This window comes from Armigeres subalbatus, chromosome 1 (genome assembly GCF_024139115.2).
Source record: "Armigeres subalbatus isolate Guangzhou_Male chromosome 1, GZ_Asu_2, whole genome shotgun sequence".
NCBI classification, from domain to species: Eukaryota; Metazoa; Arthropoda; class Insecta; order Diptera; family Culicidae; genus Armigeres; species Armigeres subalbatus.
Window position 1 is genome coordinate 8,001,491 of NC_085139.1, and position 23,610 is coordinate 8,025,100.

A 23,610-nucleotide genomic window follows, 5' to 3' on the forward strand; every position below is an offset into this window, starting at 1 on the left:
GAAGCCGTCAAAAATCTGTGTCAAGTACTTAGCCTTAATCCCTTCGTAGGCATCTTCCTCGTTCCGATCGTCAGGAATGGTCGTTGTTTCAGTTTCCAGGATCGCATCTGGAATACGCTTGCTGATCGACGCTTCAAAATTTAGTCCGCTTGCTTCGTCAAGGCAGCTATGGATGTATTGAAGAAAATCGTTTCTCATCAATTGCTTTACGGCAGAATTATTCAGGTAAATGTGACGTGAAGATTGTATTCACGTTTTTAAGCACAGGATAAATGAAATCATGTGGTTCAAAACTTATCAATTGGACAACTTCAGTAACTTGGCTTAAGATTGACAGTTCAGCTGTCAAACCTTTGACGCCTCATTACACACAATTTCATAACCGAGCACAGTAAATCAATGAATGTATTGTTTTATTCTCCGTACCATTCTATTTTTATTTATAACTTTATCGTACGTGTCGCGATAATTCATTATAATTCCGAAACGGCCACCTCGGATTCGAGCCACCGTAACACTTGTTGAATTTTTTTTTCGTTTCATCACTTTTATGCTCCAGTCACTGTTCGTGAGAATTGTGTTTTTTTAAATTTTGAAAAACATGTTCATTTTTTTTATTCATTCCATAGAACATCTTTTTTTAAGTTAGGTGAAAGTATGACAAGCTGGCCACCTTAAGCGATAATCTATGTAAAATAGTGAAACTCCTACGAATACTGCTGATTTGTCCATGAAACACCTTTATGATGACCTGCCTTTGACGTAAGTATCAATACACTTTGAGTAATGACGGTTCAGTATCTTAAAAATTGGTTTTAAAAAAAGGTGGATAAGCGAGGATCAAACATTGTATTACAAGTGTGCTGAATTTATTTAGAACGGTTGACACATTCGTTGCACTTGTAGGGATTACCGTCAAACGGTGTGACTTGCAACAGCGGGGTGACTTGCAACACTTGGGTTTGCCACAAGTTTTTGTTTTTTTTACAATAAAAATATGCCCAAACATCGAACTTTCGTCACGCATCCCTAGGTTACATTGTATTTGTTGTGCCTAGTTGGTATTTAGGTGAAAATATTACTCACTGTTGTTTTTTTGTATTATTTTGTGAAACATTTTCGTTAATTGAAAGTCGAACGTCGTAAATCGTAAGTTCGTGTAGCAAATTGAAAATAATTTCACCAAAATCGATCCCCTCTCCAGTTACAGTACCTAATAAGGTATGTAATTCCGCAAAAACTATAAAATAATAAAATTGTTTGTTTTTGAAATATCAAGGGGGGGATCCCTCAAGTAAGGCCCCTGCATTGGCAGTGATGAAGAATGGCCCAGGATGAAAAATCACTATGTATGATTAAGTTGTTCTAAAACATGTTATGATTGAATTCGATGATGTGTTGCAAGTCACCCCGCAGTAGGGGTGGCTTACAACACCCATCATTTTGATATTATTTTCATATTTTTATTATTGTTGTATATCTGATTATATGTCTAATCACTAATATTAGGACTCATTAAAAGTATCATGTACTAGTAGAATGAAATCCTTTTAATTCAGAATTATTGAGCGAGAAACTTGAAAAGTGTTGCAAGTCACCCCGTTTGACGGTATGTTCAAATTATGTTTCTCTTGAAAATGTCGTATTCAATATTGATTAGTTGACCTCTAGTTCCAAGACAATATCTGAATTTGCTTAAAGATAAATTTTACGATTAAAACCATACCCGATGTTTAAATCATCTCTGATTCAGGTAGAAACTATTTTGATGATTTTTAAATTCATTTAAGGTTTAGGTGACTCTTAATCCTGGAACTGACCTTGTTACTAATACAGTTGGCAATACCGCCCCAAGTCGACGTACCTATATCCAAAGATGTATATACTATAGATCATAATTACTGTGAATGTCCTCAAATTATTAATGTAGATATGCTATAGTTATACCTATAAAAGCCTTGGTAAACATAAATATAAAAAAAACATTAAAAAAATAGCTTCAAACCTTAAATTTTGTAACTACAAAATTATTTATACAAAATTATAATTAAAAAAATCATGGCGATGTGATGCAATGGCTCCCGTTTAGCGATTCGTTTACCGCTGTGATACGATAATCAAGGATTTTTTTTTCAGAAATCAGAAATTTCACTTTCTGAAGTCATCATTGAAAGGATCATCATTGGAAATGATCCAAACATTAGAAACCACATCGGGAAACTGTGCGACCTACCAGAACAAGAGAGTGTTGATGGAAAAGACCTTTTTGCCCTACTCGTACTGTCGAAGGAATCAGATGTCCCAAAAGCTGAATCCATTAACGTACAAGGAATGGGAGAGTGAAACAAATCCAACTGTATTGCCTTCATTGGACGATATGAACTGTTTTCTGGAAAGACACTGTCATACATTGGAAGCAGAAAACCAATAATCCGTACAACTACACGGTCGATGCTTACTTATGCCGGCACATTACCGCCTTGTGTGTTGGAGTGTCCGTTGTCCCATCCACTATTCATATGTCCGAAATTCTCAGGAAATCATCAACCGGACGAATTGATATATTGCTTTAGTTGCATGCGATCCAACTACATGGCCAATAATTGCCAAGCTCGTTGCTGTCAAAATGCGGTCCAAAGCACAATACCATGATCCACATCGACCAACCTGGCGATACTGTTGCCGCCAACTCCTGACGAACAACTTCATTGATTCAAATTCTACTAGCGACGGCTGTTGTTTTAATTGCTGATCATCAAAGAGATTAGATTCCGTGTCGCGCTTCGCTAGATTCAGGATCCCAAACAAGTTTCATTAACAGTAGATTAGCGAGAACTTTTCGCTTGCAGCCCAACAACAAACGTTTGTCGATACAAGGAATTGGCGGAACAATTGCAGAATCAAGTCTCGATTCAACAATTTCGCCGTACAGCTGGAGCTCTTAGTCATCGACAAATAACTCATTCCAGCGAGAAAGTACAATCCTTCCGATTTGGATCTCGCATCGGATTTGGCGTTAGCGGATCCTAATGCCTAAAAGCCAGCGAGAATTGAAGTGGAGCAGAAATATTCCATGACATTCTTATTGGGAAGCCAATTGTTCGCCGTAATTTTCCTACACCCAGTTCGGATTCGTCGTTGCGGGAAAAATCCACCAATAGGTAAAAATGAGCGACTGTGTACCTACGATGATGCAAATGTGGAAATGTTATGGAAGCTGGAAAATCAGACTCATCGGCAAATAACAACGCAAAAGCGTGCAAATGAGCGATGGCCATTCATGGTGCAACTGCCCTTGAGGGAGTAATACTAATGTGCTGGGAGACTCTAAGAAGTACGCCCTATCTATGTTTTCGAAACTAGAATTCAAATTAAAGCGAGATCAAGTGCTACGATCAATGAATATTGATTTCATGTGGAATATCTGAACAATCTACAACAAAGGATGAAAAACCGCCGATTGTCATCAAACTTATATGTGGGACAATTGGTCATAATTGGGAAGGATAGTTCACCGCCTCTTTAGTGGGCAATGGGTCGCATTGTCAGTTTTCACTCGGGAAGCGATGGATTAGTACGACTGGTGGAGATTCGTACTTCCGGTGGAGTATTGAAGATTCGTACTTCCGGTGGAGTATTGAAGCAGTATTTAAATTTTGTCCTTTACCAACGGAGCAACAGTTTGCCGAATTGGACAATGGTCGAGTTGGTCACGTCAACGCCGGGGTGGATGTTCGCCTTTTTTGAAGTAAAGTCGACGCCAACATTTTATTTTCTTCCTCTGCCTTCTCCCCTTCAAAATTTTGTGACCAATTTATTAGAAGTTCAACATTTTATTACTTTTACAATACTTTAAATTTTTTGGCCACAAAATTTTGAAGGGGAGAAGGCAGAAGAAGAAAATAAAATGTTGACGTCGACTTTACTTCAAAAAAGGCGAGCATCCACCCCCGACGTTGACGTGACCAAATTGATCATTGTCCAATTCGGCCAAATAAAGGTAAAATATCGCTTTACCGATTTGAATGAATAATTTGCAATTTAAGAAATATAGGGGGAAAGACGGCTTTGGCAGGTTTTGTTCTATTATTGGCAGGGGGGTTTTTGTCGACCAAATTTTATGAAATTTGGCCACAATATTCTTTGATATTCAAAGAATGTTTAGGCCAAATTTGAGCCTAGTCAGTCATAAAAAACCCCCCCGCCAATAATAGAACAAAACCTGCCAAAGCCGTCATTCCCCCTACTATTAACTACTTTCAGTCGTTTATATTTCTAGCGTGCAAGCTAGAAAAAAGATTTATGTTTTTTTTTGACTCGGCTGACCATGAAAACCAAATTAACGCCGAGACAAAGAATAATCTACTCTACCTCTGCTTCAGAATAATGTGTTTACCGATCGCCCCTGTTATGAGCAATACATTCCCGGCCTCTCCACAATAAGTAGCTACGGCAATTCCTCCAAGTGGCATCATAATCCCCAACAGCAGCCTGCACAAATTTCCGCATTGCTTAAGAGCTGCAAAGCTTTCTTATCAATCAGCCGTTTCCTTAATTCGATTTGTAATTTGCACACAGATCCAGCCATTGTTGATCAACAGCTACTCTAATGGACCAAACACAATGTGTACGTTTGCGTGCGTTTTGACAGTTTTCTCATGGGAAAACTGTCAAAGCGTACGCAAACGTATCCATTGTGTTAGGCCCATAACTCTTATCCTACTCCGAATGTCGGAATGTTGCTGTAGTCGGGTTCTGCCGGAGCTATCACAGAATCCCAATTTTCCGTGTTTTTTCATCAACACATTAAACGTAGTAGGCTTTACCAATTTGACTAATATTTTACAAAAAACAAAATTGCGATGTGGCGCACAACAACTCAGGAACACTTTCAAAATCCAAGTAACAGACTATGTAAATCATGTAACAGTTTAATGTGCCCTTCCCCTACAATGGCAACTATGCATTGTAACCACTCAATAGATTGTCTCAGAAAACCCGCATTCTTCGAGCAGATGATGATAGACCATTATTTCAACACGACCTTCCAGATGGATGTCTGTAGGAAGAAAACACTTGCCATGAAACACCCTCTTGAAGAATCTAATTCTGTATGAAGTCTTCGATGAGAAGTAAAAAACTCACTGGTTCTAATTTATGTAATTTCTTCAGGAAAATCAATTCATTGCCCGCAAGTCCCCGATTACGATGGCCACAAAGGACGCCATCTGTCGCTACTGTAAGCCCTTCTGCCCCGAATGCTTCCGCCCGCGTAATCCCAACTTCGTCCGAATCCATCTAATTCCCCGCGGTGACATCAATCGTATGCTGCCTTCGACCACCTATCAGGAAACCGTGTGCCTCCCGGCAGCACGCATCCTTCACCAAAAGTTATGATCATCTACCCGAACTTACCCGCAGCTTCAAGCAGGGCTTCGAGGCGGGCTTTCTTGTCGTGACTGGCTCCACTTCCGACGCCACCCCCGCTACCGCCACCACCACTGTCGTGATCCATGTCGTCGTAGTTCTCCAGCAGGAGCTTCCCCGTCACGACCGTACTGTGGATATCGTCGTCGTCCTCGTCATCGTCTGGCGGAGAAATGGTTCATCTAATAATACTGTTGCGGAAATACACGAATTATTATCCTTACCTTCGGTATCGTCATTGTCGTCGGCATCGTTGTCGCAGCTGTCCGACTCATCCATGTCGACGTCGTTTTCGCAACTATCGGAGCACTCGGTCTCTGGAATTTCGATCGATTGCTGATCTAGTGGAAATGAATCAACCTGCAACGGGAAATAAGGGAAAGAGTGGCTTTTGTTAGTAAATAAGCAATATGAAACGACATAATATGTATAAGGATTTGCGATGAATAAATGTTACAGTACGGGTTTAGGCAAATTGCTCCCTTACTTTGTGAAGTACATATAGCCAAATTCACAGACAGTCTGTGCAAAACATCTCTTGGACTTACTCTTCCAAAATTCATCATGCAAGAAATGGTTCTTTCTTATTAGACAAATTAATCCAGACCTCCTGAAAGAACACCAGAAATGTATGTAGCGGTAGAAATTCTCTTGACTATCATTTTCTTTATTGCGCTCTTTACAACCAACGATGATGGTCAAGAAGGTCGTTCTGATGACCACCCCTTTGTACAGGAGAACGAAAAACGTTCGGAATAAACACCTCAAACCACCACCTCTGCAATAAGAGGATAATCAGGTGAAAGCATGAGGATCATAAAAATTGAATTTTATAAGTCCCAGAAGCTGAACGCTGGGTAGAAGGAAAACTGAAGAAAATGTTAAAACTTTGATGCAGAGAAAAACAACAGTTCCGTCCAAACACTGACGACTAGAGCAGAGCCTGGAAAAAAGTGGTGAACGATAATCTCAATACAAGACCAACTGCAGATTCTCGCCCGTCCAGTATAAGGAAAGATAGACGAAAGTTTTCTTTGTCCTTGCTCTGGAAGTGAACAAAGTGCAATCGATTATGTTTTGTAGACGAAGAAGCGTAATTGCGTCTGACAAAGCTTAGAACCAACATGGAAGCAGACTCGCAATTGTGTCATCATCTCTACATGAAGAGGATAAAGATGGAATTTTATTCGATTTCATCAGCAGCTTATATGATAAAATACGTTTTGCAATCAAGTTTTTTAAGGATAAGTAGGTACTAAATTAAATAATTCTACTGTCCTTTTTTTGTTATTTTGTGTTTCTTTTACAAAGACACAATTTTATTGCAATAATGTTGCCTTTTTGCCCATTATAAAAAAGTGATTTGGCACTTATGAGTCCATAATGCGATCCGGAAAATTTTCAATAGCAAGGAAACAATGGGACAAAATTCCTCATCGAATGCAATTTGTTCCACGAAAGTCGATTGAGGATTTATTTCTTCGATCAACTCCGTGTTCGATGACGGTTTGGTAGAAATATCTGCTGAATTTAATGGAACATAATTATAGTATTATCCACATCTAAAAATCAAGACAACATGTTCAAAACGACTTATCTGCTTTTGTAAACAAATATTCAAACGACGATTTAATGAATCTGATAGCTCTCCCACGCAATTTAACACCATCAACAGGTAGTGGAAACCTACACCTACCTATTGGTGGTGTTGGTTTGCGTGGGAGAGTTATCAGATTCGTCAAACAGTCGTTTGAATCTTTGTTTACAAAAGCGGATAAGTCGTTTTGAAAGTTTTGTCTTGAAATGCTCTTTACTGCGATCCGGTGAGATCCAGAATTGTCACTGCAGCTACTGAAAGATCTGGCTTCCATCAATCGGTGTGATCTTTTTACCATTCGTTGACAATGTTATAATCATGTAAATTGCCGAAGACGACGCCTCAGTCCAGAATCGTTTCATCAAACTCGCATCAAAGAGCAAAAATCTTGCACGTTCTTCAGTTATCCGGAATGTAAGTCTAGTGACTGTTTCCGCATTTCTTCAGGATCTCGATCTATTAAAACTTATTTCCGACATTATTCGGTTCCAATGTCGGTCTGCAAACTTTTGATTGTTCTGGGTATCGACATACTCTCCGTACTCCAGGAATATAACGAATATTATATTACACCAGTTGATGTAGTAGGAGATTGCTAATGTCACCCAGTGGCGTCTGGTCGGCCTGTTCAACCTGTTCATTGCACAGGTAGGCCAACTAATGAAGATTATATTTTGATTTTGTGTTCAAAAACATAGTTGCACCGGATGTGATCTGAAGTTTAAAATTTACGCGTTTGGTTACCTTTAATGAAGTGTGTTTCTTAATTGAGTGCGCGAAATCGTTTGAGGAATTTGTATACGGGGACGTCCTTGGTGCAATATGTGTGGCTGAGTGATAATATCAGAAATACATGAACATACATACATTGCTCAGAATAGAACTGGAAGAGTGAAGTGAATTGTTTGTGGACACTAGAAATGATCATCGTTTCCTCAGTTCATTGACTTCTCCAAATGAATGGAGGTGTGCGTGACTTCGCTGTATTCCTGTCAATATGTGCTGTCTTCCTCCAAAAGTATTCATGATATTTTTGCCGCAACAAGATTACCACCCACTTTTACTTTATATATTCTATACAGTGACGTTAGTGTGCGAAAAACTGCGCTTAGAGAACTCAATTGAACCGGAATTGGATCTATTTGGTGAGATTGTTTCAATATGTTTTTATATGATTCCAAAACTAAATACGCGCTGGATTTAAAAATCCGGAAGTTTGTTTATGAATCCATTATCCAATTGATAATGGTAGCATAAACAGGCGGGGCTTATTGTAAGTGAAAGTGGCCTCGGACTGGACGTGAGTTACCAGGCAGTCTGAAATGGGTCACTGGAGCTGCGATAGAGCTAACACCTTCTAACTCCCGGGCTAAAGCTGACTTTATTATAGTCAGCTTTCTTCCATAATACCACTGCCAGACAGTGGGAGTTAGATTGAAGATACATACACACACAAAAACATAGTTGCACCGGTTGGCAGAAAACAGAGAGCTGTTGCAACAGCTACGTTCAATTTAGTTATCGACCCATCAGCCTTCTCTCAGGGTTATCCAAGCTATTCGAAAAAGCTATTCATCATCGGTTACTTGAGTCTGCCGGAAATCTCAACATCTTGCTCGAGGAACAGTTTGGTTTCCGACGCGGTCGGTCAACTGTACACCAACTGACCCGAGTTACCAACGTCCTCAGACGGAACAAGTTTGTCTCGAAAACATCCGCCATGGCCTTACTCGATGTCGAGAAGGCATTTGACAATGTATGGCATGATGGCCTGGTGTACAAACTACAACGCTACAATCTTCCCAGCTACCTGGTGAAAATCATCAACAATTACCTGTCGGCAAGGACATTCCGGGTCTCAATCAGCGGAGCGAGTTCCAATGCGCACAACATCGTCGCAGGCGTTCCCCAGGGCAGTATCCTCGGGCCCCTGCTTTTCAATCTGTTCACCTCCGACATGCCAGAACCTCCAGAAGGCGGCATTCTGTCTCTGTTCGCAGATGACACATCCATCGTCTACAACGGTAGAGTGATCAGAGCGCTAGTGGCAAAACTCCAACGAGGCCTGGATGCCCTGACAGAGTACCTCACCAGCTGGAAGATCTGTATCAACGCGGCGAAGACCCAGGTCATCATTTTCCCCCACTCCAAATCCCTAAACTTGTTCCGCCTGGGGACTGTAAAATCATCCTCAATGGCACGACCGTGGAATGGGCCAATGAGGCCGGCTACCTTGGCTTGACCCTCGACAGCAAGCTTATTTTCAGGCAACAGGTTGACAAAACGGTGACAAAGTGTAACGTCTTGTTGAAACTACTGTACCCTTTGATCAACCGCCGGTCGTCATTGTCCCTGAAAAATAAGCTTGCTGTCTACAAGCAAATCATCCTCCCTGTGATCGAATATGGCATGCCGGTCTGGGAGAGCTGCGCTAAAACCCACCACCTCAAACTTCAACGGGTCCAAAACAAATTCCTGAGGATGATCCTCAATACCCTCCCAGGACAAGAACATCCGAGGTCCACCGTCTGGCCGGAATAAAAACCTTACATGAACGCTTTGGTGAGTGTAAAGAAAAGTTTAGGGTCCGTTGCTTGCATTCGGATCAGGCTCCAATTAGGGCGCTAGTTCTAATCTAGGTTATCAAATTTTTTATTGTAAATATTAGTGTACATAGTAGTTAGGTTATCAAATTTTAAAAAACACACCAGCGCCTCCTAAAGGCCGTCATATTAACAGTATATCATATAAACACTTAAATAACAATGTAAACATAAAAATTTAAAATTGAAGTTGGAGGGCCAAGCCGGCCGAACACTGTATATGTAGAAAAATAATAATTGTAAAACAGAAAATTATTAAATAAAGAAGAATTTTACTACTACTACTACTACGTTCAATTTTGTTTCTGAACCAGTCAACACATTTGAAATATAGACAAACATGTAGCTTTCCTTTTTGTATTCAGGCGTTTGGTTGTGTGTATCCTACCAATGCACAAAAAGACACTCCTGCATCAAAACACGTGTTTTTTTTGTCTTTGCCCGCCTACATGTAGAACACGAAGCGATGCAACAAACCTTGCAACGAAACGGCGTCGCAGTTCGTTCAAGTTTACGACGTGAACAAAGAAGAAAATATGAGAGAGAATTGCGAGGAAAATTTTCTCTCTATTCGTCTGTTTGGGAACGAAGTGCTGCAACACACTGCGAGCATAATATCGACGCCTTCTCACATTTCGTTGCAACTCGTTCAACTTCAAATTTGAACGTCGTTCTTCTGTCGTTCAACTATGCGCGGAATACAAAACTACAGATGATACGAATGCCAGTAGTAACAACAGTTACATATTTGACTTAGTTCGTGGGGAGCAGCTTGGTTCAGCATAATTATTTGAACGTAGTTCTCTTCTATTTCAATATTGTTTGTTCAAGTTCATATATTTCGAGGATGTCTCTGCATGTGGATGTATCATATGTGGCTCAAATATAGCTGTAATGATGTGCATAACCTTACTCTTTCAATGAAAACTTATTGGTTATCAAATGGTTGCATGATGCTTTTCCCTTGCTAACGGCCAACAATGAAAAGTGAGCTTTATAAAGATATTTTTCCGATGGTCACTGGTGACGCCAGTCATAGTTATTTGGTAGGGCACCATTTGTTGCAAGAACGTTGCCTTTGGCAACAAAGCGTGCTAGCGACGAGTGGCGCCACACCGCGCACGTGCTGAAGGGTTATTAAGAATGATATTTGATTGTTGAACATTTTTGAACAGGTTCCCAATTATTCCACGCGACGCCACTGATGTCACCTAATATAAGTCCAAGTTTCGATTATTAAAGCGGGACCTATTTGCGATTTGGGCGTAGCTTATTTCGTAAAAAAAACATTGGGAGGCGAATTCCTGCTTAAGCAAGCATTTCCTGAGAAAACCACGATATGCATCCGACAGAATAAACTTTCCTCTATCAGATAAGGGAATAAATGTAGAATAAAAACACATGCATTGTACGGAATCCACAAAATAATGTTTGTTTACAAAATATGTTGGGCGTATTTTAGTCCCGAAATCTTATTTTGGGAAAATATATTCAATGACTATAGCGCCACTAGTGTTCTAGAGCTTATGTTTCTACTGGTTCATCATTGGATATGATGCTAAAGAATTTACTTCTTGTGCCCTCTATGCTACAGCTTCAAATTGTCGACAGGATTAACCATTTGAGATTAAACTTGTTCATATGCAAAGACTTCACCAGTAGATTCGCCGACTTCACAAGAAATCTTTGAAACATTAATGCGATATCCTTTCTTGCAATTACAGCTAACGGCAAGCAAATTGACCGTCAGGTCAGAAACAAATAGTTTGAGTAGTAGAATCCAGTTTGACACGGCCGACGGTTGGCACAGGCACTTCAGTTGTGTAGGCCACAACATTTTCGAAAACGTATCACATGTATCACATAATCTTATAATCTTTCATTCTTATTATCATCTGTTTTGATTTGAACATGTACGTCCTGCTCCCGAATTCAAAATCCAGTAATCAAATTCTAGCTTCGGTTTCTTGTCAGCCACCAACTCACCAACACCGTTTTTCCAAGAAATCTACTTTCCGGTTTCGATTTTGGCCTATTATATTTGGAGCATTTCACATTAAACTTGTCTTTCTTCACTGGACCTCCTTTTGACAAGTGATAAATGCCTCTACTGCGCAGTCTAACATGGGAAGAGCATTGATATTGACATTTAGTAATATTTAAAAATTTATCACATCCCCTTGAGCTTGATCTCTGAGTCGTTAAGTCCCATGATCATTGACTCGTACTGCTTCGGAAATCCCATTGGCAGGACTAACGATAGCCACTCGCCACACGAAACCGTGGGCAAAGTTTCAACGACGTACCCTTCAACAGATGAATAATATTTCAACTCCAAAAACAACAGGTTGATGCAGTGTATATGCATCTGAAAGTCGCATTCGATACTGTGGATCACGGAATTGTGCTTGCTAAGCTTATGTTACTCGGCATCCCATCAACGGATGTGGATTGATTTAGGTCATACAGTAATATCCTGATTTTATCACCCCCCCGGTGAATTTTGGGGTGATAAAACAGGGTATGTGACAAAATTGGAAAAAAAATATTTTCTTTTTTTTAATTCATTCCACAAATATGAATCATTTTATGCCTTGGAAAGGCCAAATGCGTGAATGATACCCGTTATTTCTTGTCGAAATTGTCTACAGAATATTTCCCAGGTACTCAGAACTCGTTCGTAATAAACTAAAGGCGGTGAAAGTTATTTCATGAAAATCAATGTTGTTTTTGGTATTATTTACGAAAATAAAAAGAATAACAAATTTTTTTGGGGTGACAAAATCGGGTCGAAAACGTGACAAAATCGGGACGTGATAAAATCGGGTCGAAAACGTGATAAAATCGGGGGTAGACAAAATCGGGGAGTGACAAAATCGGGTCAACACTGTACTTGAAATCATCAAATCATATCACTGGGAAAACGCACTAATCAATTTTGACTATGTCCTATTTCAGCGGTTCTCAACCTTTTTCCTCAGTGGTACCCTTTCAGACCATTGCATGGCTTGAGGTACCCCCTAGGCTTCTATCAAAATGATTGAATTAAAAAAAACAATCTTGGGCTTCCGACAAATTTACGTACGAGGATTTATGTCAAAGTACTTATCTGTTTTAACTTTGGTAATATTATAATAATTGTCATATTAAAATTAATTAACTTCAAGTTGTTTCAATTTAATTATAACACAAATGCGTTACGAATTCGAATACAAAATGAAATTTTAGACACTCCCAATAAAGGATACAAAATGAAGATGTTTCATCTTTTGAATAGGAAAATTTCCCAACACGTCTAGTCTTCTTCCTTGGTGAACGAAGCTGGATTCGATTCCCGTTCCGGTCTATATTCGTTTTTCGATGTGAGTTCAGGCCTACAAAGCATACAGAAAGTTACTGATATCGAGAGAAGGGGGGCTAGTCATGTTTTATGCCTAGAGAAGTCAAATATGTATGTAGTTGAGACAGGCAAAAATTTGACGAAACTCAACAAACCTAAGTTTAAATAATTAAACCTAAGATTTTGATAACACCAGAACCATCGGACACAGAAAACGTTTTTTCACAGGTCGAAAATCCTTTCTCGAAAATGTTTCTGTAATCACCCTCTCGCGAAGCTTTGAAATTTGATATCAGAAGAAGAATTTCTGCGTCGTTTGGTCAAAAACTGCTGCAATGCATTCAAATGAACGCAAATAAATGTGAATTGATGGAAATAACTGAATCTATTTCCCTAAATGGCAATTTTGACCTCTCTTATGTGCTTTTCTTGTTACTCTTATGTGTTTTCTTTTTTTTTATAATACTCGAGAAGGCACCATTACCGCTAGGTGGGGTTTTTCATTTACAACTCGATGTGCCTATAAGAATTCTGAAACTGGAACTGCAAAATAATGGTTTCCAATAATTTAAAAATAAATAACCGCGTTATTGGTTCAGTGGTAAACATACCTGCTTCTCATTTCAGTGTGCCTGGGCACTGAGCTCAAACTCATTCGGTACCGTTGTTATTTTGTAAGTAGTAATGACTACATTTAAAAAGGAATGGATCAAAATCATATAACGTTAAATGTGGCAACTTTTAAACGCGACGTTTAATTCTAATTTTATAAGGGTTTTTGGGGTTTTTAACACCCTACAATCTTGTGATAAGAAAATTATTTTGAGCTTTTTAGTGGAATGTCTTCACTTGTCATAAGACGAGTTTATACAATCCCATTGAATTCCACCACTTAATTGGGTCCTAAAGCCCTACCTCGTTTATGTTTGTAAACGATAGTGCATCGGTCAAGAATACTTGTACCGTTGTTATAAAAATTCTGGTAAAATTCTAAATCAGTAAAAATAATATATTTGTGTTTAAGACATTTTAAGGCAAATTTTGGGCTGTGCAACATTTCAGAATGAATGAACCATCAGCCCAAAACGTCAGCCCCATATAATAACTGTCAAAGGTTGAGTCAAGTGCTCTGCGGTGTTTTGCTAGTGCGTTTGAATCTGTACGTCAAACAAGACCGAAAATGTCGAGGAAGCATTTTTCATCTATTTTTCAATTTCAAATTAAACAATGTTCTTTTCGATTTTTGAGTCTAAAGAAAAACTGACACGTTTAGAATGATTACCTTCATCGTTCCCTGAAAGAAAATCGAATATCGATTCTTCATTTTAGGACCCAATTGTAGTCTTGACAGATTAGATACGTATTTCGACCTCAACAGTAAGGCCGTCTTCAGTGTCTCGTACTTGACTCGACTCGTAAGTCGAGTCAAGTACGAGACACTGAAGACGGCCTTAATGTTGAGGTCGAAATACGTATCTGTCAAGATACAATTAAGTGGTGGAATTCAATGGGATTGTATAAACTCGTTTTATGACAAGTACAATCTTGTTCCATGAAGCGTGAGACAATGGTAATACCCTCCCCCAAGCCGTTTCGTATTTAGTGTGCAACCTCTATGAACTCTGGGTCTACTATGGACAACCCGTCATTCAAATGTGTCGATGTTTCCAATTTTAAAACAACTGCGCTACAATAGTATGTCAAATGTATGCTCTCTAATAGTATGTCAACATTGACGCCCGGTTTGTCACAAGATATCCAGAAGGTAGTTGCCTTTAAGACGTGATGCATGTTATAGAATCTCTTCCAAACTTTACTGAGCAGAACTAGCTCTTGCCAATTACAAAGTAGAAATTATGATTTGTTCAACACGCTCATTATGTTTGAAAATAAATTTTCAATATATTAATTGAAGGACTTTTCTAAATAATAAATTTTGACCTTCTGCTTTTGAACAGCGATTGTCCAATCTCACCGAGACAAAAACTAAGATTGTGCTCTTTATTTAGGACAACAAATGTCATCAACAGGGAAAAAGATTCCGTTCTATCTGGTAGTCGCAGGAATGAAATAAACAGAATAAACAAATATTAATCATTTAAAATTTCAGAACATTTTTTTAAAATTATAATAATGTTGTATAACAAATTTTTGTCTCAGGTACTTCTAGAGATCAGCAAAGGTACCCCCAGGGGTTAAGAACCGCTGTATTAGAGGGTATCAATCAATTCCAGTTTTGTCACATGCGGAATAGAAGAAATCGGAATCCAAAATATTTTTTTGTGGATTCTAATTCTAGAACAGAGAATTTCTGAAGATGACCCAGCCTAGCTGGAATATCAATCTGAGAGGCTCCAGCTTGATAGAATACTTAAGTAGTACAGAACTTGTCACGATTTCTGATCCACAACATTTCGACTAATCAATGCTGGCCATACCGTGTTTGACGATACATGTTACCCATCGGGAGGAAATTTGTTGATGTAAGGAATTCTAGGGAGTCGAGTCAGCGGTTCTTAGAACGATGGAAATATGGAATGGTTTTTATGATGTTGTGCCAGGACTAGCAGCTTGATTTAACAGTGTGGTGTTGATATGGAATTCGGCGTATGCTTGAGCTAGTTGAATGGAGACAATTGTTAAATGGAATGAGTGATAGATAATGGATATTATAATTTATGAAATAGTGTTTATAGGGGGAATGACGGCTTTGGCAGGTTTTGTTCTATTATTGGCAGGGGTTTTTTATGACTGACTAGGCTCAAATTTGGCCTAAACATTCTTTGCATATCAAAGAATATTGTGGCCAAATTTCATAAAATTTGGTCGACAAAAACCCCCCTGCCAATAATAGAACAAAACCTGCCAAAGCCGTCTTTTCCCCTAAGTATTGTGTGGAAATAATGTTCATAAGTATTGAATTCGATTAATATTTTAATAAGTGGCCCGTGCAACAAGAATTGTAGAATATTATAAGGATTTACCATTTATTCTGCAAGTATTTGGAATAAATAAATAAAAATTTATTGATTTATTCATGTCAGTTTTATCTTTAGAGGCATTAGCTTTCATATGGATAGCAACCTACAGATGCCATAAGGACAGAATTCCAGTTTCTTTTCACTAGAGCAGAAAAAGGCCTACAACATTCAACGAAATCGTCCGCTCATCTGTCAAACGCCAATCAACTACCCACCTATTTAATCCATGAATGTTTGAATTATCCTCAGTACGTAAATTCTCACCTGCTCAGAATTATGATCTCGGTGCGAAAACAATGGGCTTCGAAAACAATGATGTGATTGCGTCGAGATGTGCCCTACCTCTGTATGCACCACTGATTATTATCACCACTGGGTAGTATGAATAAAAAGTAGTAAATCACATGACTAGCAGCGTCCAGAACATGCTACAAGAAATCAGTAATAAGTAAATACGACGTTTTATCATAATTGTTTGTAGAATATTCGAAATGTGTAGTGTAGTATTCTCTTTTATTCAGATTGATTTCAGTTAGATTGTTACAGGTATAAACTGGTTCAGAATTATATTTTCATTGTGATTCATTTCATTTCAGATCAGAAAAACCGTTATCCAAATTCTCAAATTTTACTTTAAATCCTTTCATTTACAGAATTGGCTTGCTAGGTTGTAACCGAAATGTTGAAAATTAGTTGATTCTTTTCTATTCGACATTTATGGTTCATTGAGCGGCCAAATCTGTAGCAGTTGGATATATTTCAGCAAAGGAGAAAATGCGCAATAGCTAACACGTTTCTGCATTACCGTCTCAAGTCTCAGAAACAACAACAACTGCTACCGCAGCAAAACAACAGCAACTTTGCAATGCATTATACCGAACTTAGTTTTGCTGGTACATAGAGGACTTCTTTCGGCGGAAACTTGAAATAATGGGTGGGGACCCGATCAGGAATACATAACAAAATTATAACTCAATTCTATCAATGGTTGTTATTTAAAACAACGTGTGTTATAATTAGATAATTCGATAAAAATGTGTCTTCGGTCAGTTTTATTTCATATCAAAATTATAACAACATTAGTTATGTATATTTACACGAAATAATTGCCTACATTTTTTGATATTGGAAAAAAGCGGAGGTAATCACCTCCAGTATAACTTGAATCAATGTTCGATGTTAATAGCTAGTACAAAGTTAATTGCCTACATTATGGATGGAAATCCGGCGTTGTAGCGTATCACATTTTTATACGTGATATAGGCAATTATCATTGTACCTCATAATCATATCAACGGTTGTTATAATGTTGAAATGAAGGTAACAACCTCTGATATAATTATGTTACGGCTAGAGGGAATTTTGATATAATTTTTGTTATTTTAACAACTAACCAGCCAATTTTATAACACATTTTGTTACATTATTTTTCTGAAATAAATAACTCCCCTTGTTACAATTTTGTTATGCATTCTTGATCGGGGACGGACAACAGAAAAGAAAAAAAACATTGCACCAATATGTCACCAACGCGAATGACGCAATTGGTGGTGAATTCAGTCTAATCTGAAGTGACATTTGATGTCACAGCGCTCGTATAGCATTGAATGGATTCGCAACATTTGGTAAATAGGTTTAGTTCAAATTTTGCTCTCATAATACAAGCTTTGCAAAACCTCATCTCGAAGCAGACTTGTGCGTGAAAGTGGCTGATGATTGAAGCAGATATTTTGTAATATGTTTAATCCCGATGTATTTTTATTTCGTCATGCAATTCAATTTGATGTGGATGTTCACATATTATCGTTCTTTTCCATATTTTTTGTAGCGTATTATACGACTCAGCAAATTTAGAATGATTAGCATCACCATTGAAAAAAATAGTGATAAATCACTACAAAAAATTAGCTGCGAACTGAGAGGCAAACTTTAACAGCCTTAAGCATTAACACTGGTGACGCGGATAAGTGCCCATTACTTACTGCACTCGACGTGCACCGACGAAGGAGGATGTATGAAGTGTCGCTCAAGAGGAAGTTGAGCTTAGTCGGGCTTCCCATTCCTTTCAGTAGTGCAGTGTAATATCGCGCCCGCAGTCATTATTACGAGCTTACGTCGAGCGAACGCACATAACAACAATAGTGCTGCGACAACTTTCACTCCCATCATCCGCTGTACGTGACCGCATCGCCACTTGGTAGGTCAGAGGTTTCAAAGCTGTGACCGCAATTCTAATCGAATATATACAGGACAAGAGATTTCCTGAGTTTCTTAGGAATAGAATTCTCGTTATGAATCAAGGACTTATTGAATTTATAGGATTCGATTTTCTGGCATTGCTACAGTCGCGAGCGGGATTTGAAGTTTCTGAAAGCAATCTGGAGTTATCGATGAAAGTATTTCATGAATATGCGAATGAGTTTCTGCATTGAATGATGGTCCCTTCAATATCGAGATGTGGTGAGGCGATTCTATAATGTTCCCTAACAGTCTAAATTTCAACTTATTGTTTTCGCCTTATATCAATGTTTTGTAGCCTAAAATCAATCTAAGCACAACAATTTTATTATATGAATATTTAGAATTTTCATTCAATGAAATAATTTCCTAAATCAATTCATCATATAGCCGATTTTCACCATATTAACCGTAAGAAAATTCATATTCACTGTTGACATATTGGAATTTTAAAAGATTTAGAACTTATTTTTTCTAAACTAAAATTATCATTTTTCGTTTAATAGGTTAGAGAACCATTTTGGAGTGTATCTTTCACCACCATAACCTTCAATCTTATTAGGTCACTATGGATAAAGTTACCTCGTCCAAATGCAGACTTGGGCATTAGAGGGTTTATGAAGTAGTTGTTCCAGGATAATGTTCCTTCGAACAACCTACAAAGACTTGTTTAGCTTTTCTCAGAGAAATCTTAACATTCCTATTTCAATCCACCAGATTTTTTTTCCAAGCCTCTGATGTTTCAACACAGTAAAAGTTTTTTTTTATAAATCCTTACAATTCAGACATTACTTTAATTTTCTTTGGATTAACTATTTTTAATAAAAAAATCGGAAATTTTTTCTAATATTATTTGAATTATGTGGAGTGTGGGTTCGATTCCCGCCCCGGTAAGGAGAAAACTTTTCGTAAAGCGAAAAGCTCTCCACTGGTCCACTGGGTGTTGTGTAAATGTCCTGTACGTTGTCTCATGCTACATGTTAATTGTTCAGTCTGTACGACCTCTGGTCGAAGACGGTGATTCTGTCTTCTATATTATTTGTAGTAGGGGAACTGTTTCGCAATATTCATTTCATTGCGAAACGAAGAAATACGGCACACGTTTTGTCGCTTCTTTGTGCTAACATACGTGCTCACTGCTGAAAAAATTACAAAAATAAGAAACAAAAAAAATTCTTTTCATTGTTTTGTTTTTCATGAGATGAATATCGGAACTATGAGATGAAGCCCAGGAGCAGTAGTCGTAGTTCATATTTAACATAACTTCCATCGGGAATGCTTTAATGTGTAGCTCCTAGAATTGTTTAAAAAATTCCTTCAGGAATTGCTTTTGGGAAGAACACACAAAATTTTCAGGAGTTTCTGCACAATAAAAATCCAATCTACCAACGACCCGTAACGTTGGGTACACACCTTTACGTGATGTGTTACGGGGTAAGATCTACCACGGTTACATTGCCAGCTACAGGCAAATCCTGACCCAATGAATACCTTCCTCATTATCCAACTCCGTGGTATTTATGAGGGTGTCGCTAAGTCGGTGGCCTCTTGTTAAGTAAGTACCACATCAACACTTCCTTCCTCTCCCTAGTTACGGTGAAGATGGGCGTGGTCAGGAATAGTAATACTCATGCCTTTATTTTTATTTAAGACTGGAATCAAGGACTCCTCTTCTTGATTTCTGATAGCATTCTAGATAAGGATCGCAAAAGTAAAACATGAGTATCACTAGTGTCCAATCTACGAATTACACCGTAACAATGCTAATGTTAATAAAAATCCAATTTACCAAGTGGTTAAAGCTATAGCTAGCAATAGCCCTGGGTAGAAATCATTCATATTGCTCGTTTGGACCACTCGTGAGATTTGCGTTTAAGAAAATTCAACAAAAAGTTTTTGATTCAAGTGATTTTTTAAAACAAATAAGTCAAAATTAATCTCACGTTCGTCAAAAATAATCTTGATCTGGCAGGTAAGGACTATTCATACTTTTTCAATTAAAGAAAAAAGAAACAGAGCTTTGTAATTCTGAAACATTCACAAATGTAATCCGAATATAGAATATCGAAGAAAGAGACAGAGCTTTATAATTCTGAAACATTCACAAATGTAATCCGAATATCGGTTAAAGAGAAAAACCCAAGGTGCTCCTAAAGATCCTATAATTTGGAAAAGATTTTTGGAAATCTTAATAATGATTTCATTAATCCTATTGTATATTATAATAGACATTGGAAAATATTTTTTTATGATAGACATTAAAAAAGATCATACTTAAAAAATAACGGACAAAAACACGGAGCATCAAAAAATATCTTTTTTGAAGAATTTTAAATATCTTTTTTTATTGTCTTTATTAGGGAGACTTTCAGCCCGAGGCTGGTTTGTCTCCGGAATTTTTGAATATCATTTAAAACCACTCAACATGCGTTAAAATGTATATACGCCAATTTTTTTTTTTCTAATTTTGTACATTTGAATTTTTTTCACGAAGACCTCGCCTAAAAATGAGACTCAGTTGAGAGCGGTGTGCGCCGGTGCGATATTCGACGGCGGCGACGTTGGTCAGAATTTTATTCGGTGGCAGCGGCGACGTGAATCGCCATGGTTATTTTTTTTATTGCGTTTCTTTAAGATTTTTTTGCCTTTATTCGTGATATTTTCAAGATATTAAGGAAAGAATCTTTTGAATTTCGCATAAAAAATCTGATGAACTTCTACAAAAAATCCTCGAGGATTTCTAAAATATTCATTGGGAAATTATTTTTGGATTTTCCACGGGAACTACATTGAACTTTCGAGAATTTTTTGGAATTACCAACAGAAAATTGTTTGGAATTTCAGCAGGAGATTCTTCGGAATTTACATGAAAAATTGTTCCAAATGTCTACAGGAAAATGTTCGGAATATCCACCCTGTTGAGTTTCTGTTGAGTATTTTTCGTAATTTACACAGAAAATTCTTCATTGTAAAACAGTGTGGTTGGTCGAATGGGTGCTTGCTCAGTCTAGAAACGGCTACTTTGGTATGACCAACGTTATAACAGAAAAGTCTTCAGAATAACCGCGGGGAACTCTTTCGAGTTTTCAAGGGAAATTCTCTGAAATTTTCACAATTTTTTTTAGAATTTCCGCGGAAAGTTGTTCAAAATGTAGATTTCAATAATAAAATCTTTGGTTTTTAATGGAAAAATGCTCGAAATTTTTAAGGAATTTCTTTGGATTTCTAAGAGAAATTCTTTGTAAAGTAGAGTTCGATAACCGTAAGTCATTCAACTGCAATGCTTTATAACTGCAATTCGATATTTGCAACAGTTTTGCAGTTATCGGACCGCTGAACTTCAAAACGATGTTCTGCTTCTTCTTCTTCATTGGCATTACATCCCCCACTGGGACATTGCCGCCTCGCAGCTTAGTGTTCACTTTCACAGTTATTAGCTGCGAGGTTTCTAAGCCAAGTTACCATTTCTGCATTTGTATATCATGAGGCTAACACGATGATACTTTTATGCCCAAGGAAGTCGACACAATTTCCAAACCGAAAATTGCCTAGACCGGCACCGGGAATCAAACCCAGCCACCCTCAGAAGGTCTTGCTTTGTAGTCGCGCATCGTACCGCACGGCTAGGGAGGGCCCACGATGTTAAGGCTCAAGAAAAAATGGACGATGAAAAGAGCTTTCTGAATGATTTACCACCGGCGTTGTGTCGTCTGTCTCTTTCCGTGCTTAGGGAAATTGTGATTGTGGTTGTGCAACATCGAAAAATAACACAAACACTCATTCAACAAATACGAAATTATGTAGCGGATTATTGACGTCTACTGACAAACGTTTGATGCCTAGAATGCGTTACAGTTATCGAACGCCATTCGCTGACTGAAATGTAAACATGTTGCAGTTATCTAACGACTAGTGTATTGTCTATAAGAAATTATGAAAAAAAAAATCCATTGGCAAAATACGGCCGAACTGGTAATTTGGCCGAAAAATACTTTTTCCTTAACAGGTCATTTGGCCGAATAGGTCATCAGCCCGAAATGCCGTTTCGCCGAAATGAGCTACCATTATGGGCCTTTTGATCGAAAATGTTATTTAGGCCAACAGTCATATGGCCAAATGTGAATTACTGAACGGATAATATGGTTAAAAATGTTAACTTGTTTGGCCAAATGAAATGGCCTTATTGTCAAAGGATCATTGACCGACATTTCGTAGCCACTCTACATTGTAAGTCAATTTAAGCCAAAAATGATCTAACCAAATCTCATTAAGCCGAATTGAACGTATATCCGAAACTGTTATCAGGTCCAAAATTGTTTGTCTGCAAATGTAGTTTGGCTGAATGTGGTCAAATTACCTGTCCGGTTGAATGTTCTTTTCGACTGTATGTAGCTTTCAGCAAAACTGCATTTTCGCTCAAATCATTTTTGACTTGATAACAATTTCAGATAAACGTTTAGTTCAGCTCGGCTAAATGGAATTCTGCTAGATGACTTTTGGCTTAAAGGTTAGTGTCGGCTTAAAAGTAGAAAGGGGACAAACGAGTGGCCATTTTTGACCATATTATCCATTAAGTAACATTTAACCGTATGGAAAATAACATTTTCGGCCAAATGGCCAAAAGGCATTTTCGCCTAATGACTTCTGCGGCCAACGATCGTTTCGACCAAATGACACGTTAGGGCAAACGGCTTTCTTGGCCAAATTACCAGTTTGGTCGTCTGGTGCTTCCGGCCAATCGAATTCGCCAAGAATTTCTTATGGACAAAACAAAGAATTTCCTGTAGAAATCCAAAGAAAATCTTTTCAAATTTAGAGCAATTTTCCGTTGAAAACAAAAAAAAAATTTCAAGTCTAAGTTTTGAACAATCTTCCGCGAAAACTTTGAAGAATTTCCCACGGAACTTCCGGAAAATTTCTCGTGAAAATTCGAAGGAGTCTCCCGCGGATATTCCGAAGAATTTTCTGTTTTAACGTTGGCGATGCCAAACTAGTCGTCTCAATTAATCTAGATTGAGAAAGTCAATGTTAAAGTATTCTTTCTTCCAGTCACAAGCTCCTACATTTATGAAGTATTTTCTGTGTAAATTTTGAAGAGTACTCAACAGAAACTCAGCATGAACTTTCTGCGGTGTTTCTGTTTTTTTTTTCAAATCCGAAAAAAAATTCGCTGAGATTCTTAACATTTTTTTTTGGGAAATCAAAAGAGTTCCACTTGGTAATTACAAAGAATTCTCGAAACTTCAAGGTAGCTCCCGTGGAAAATCTGAGAATAATTTCCAAATGAATATTCTGCAACAACTTAAGTATTTTCTGGGAAAGTAGATCAGATATTCCCCGCGAAATTCAAGGGATTTTTCCGTTGATGTCTACAACATATCCAAAATGACCAATTCAGCATAACGATATTATCGACCGTATGTC

The 23,610-nt window shown here is 38.0% G+C and overlaps 1 protein-coding gene across 5 annotated transcripts in view; it reads right to left on the reverse strand.

Annotated features, from left to right (window-relative positions):
- The window catches only part of LOC134220753 (ankyrin repeat and KH domain-containing protein mask-like), a 130,037-nt gene that overhangs the window by 41,068 nt on the left and 65,359 nt on the right, over positions 1-23,610 (reverse strand). For all 5 annotated transcript variants that reach the window (XM_062699867.1, XM_062699860.1, XM_062699877.1 and 2 more), the window contains 2 exons: positions 5,652-5,787; positions 5,416-5,589 (listed from right to left, as the gene is read on the reverse strand). In XM_062699867.1, coding sequence (XP_062555851.1) covers positions 5,416-5,589; positions 5,652-5,787 — 310 coding nt within the window. The remainder of the gene's footprint in view (positions 1-5,415; positions 5,590-5,651; positions 5,788-23,610) is intronic.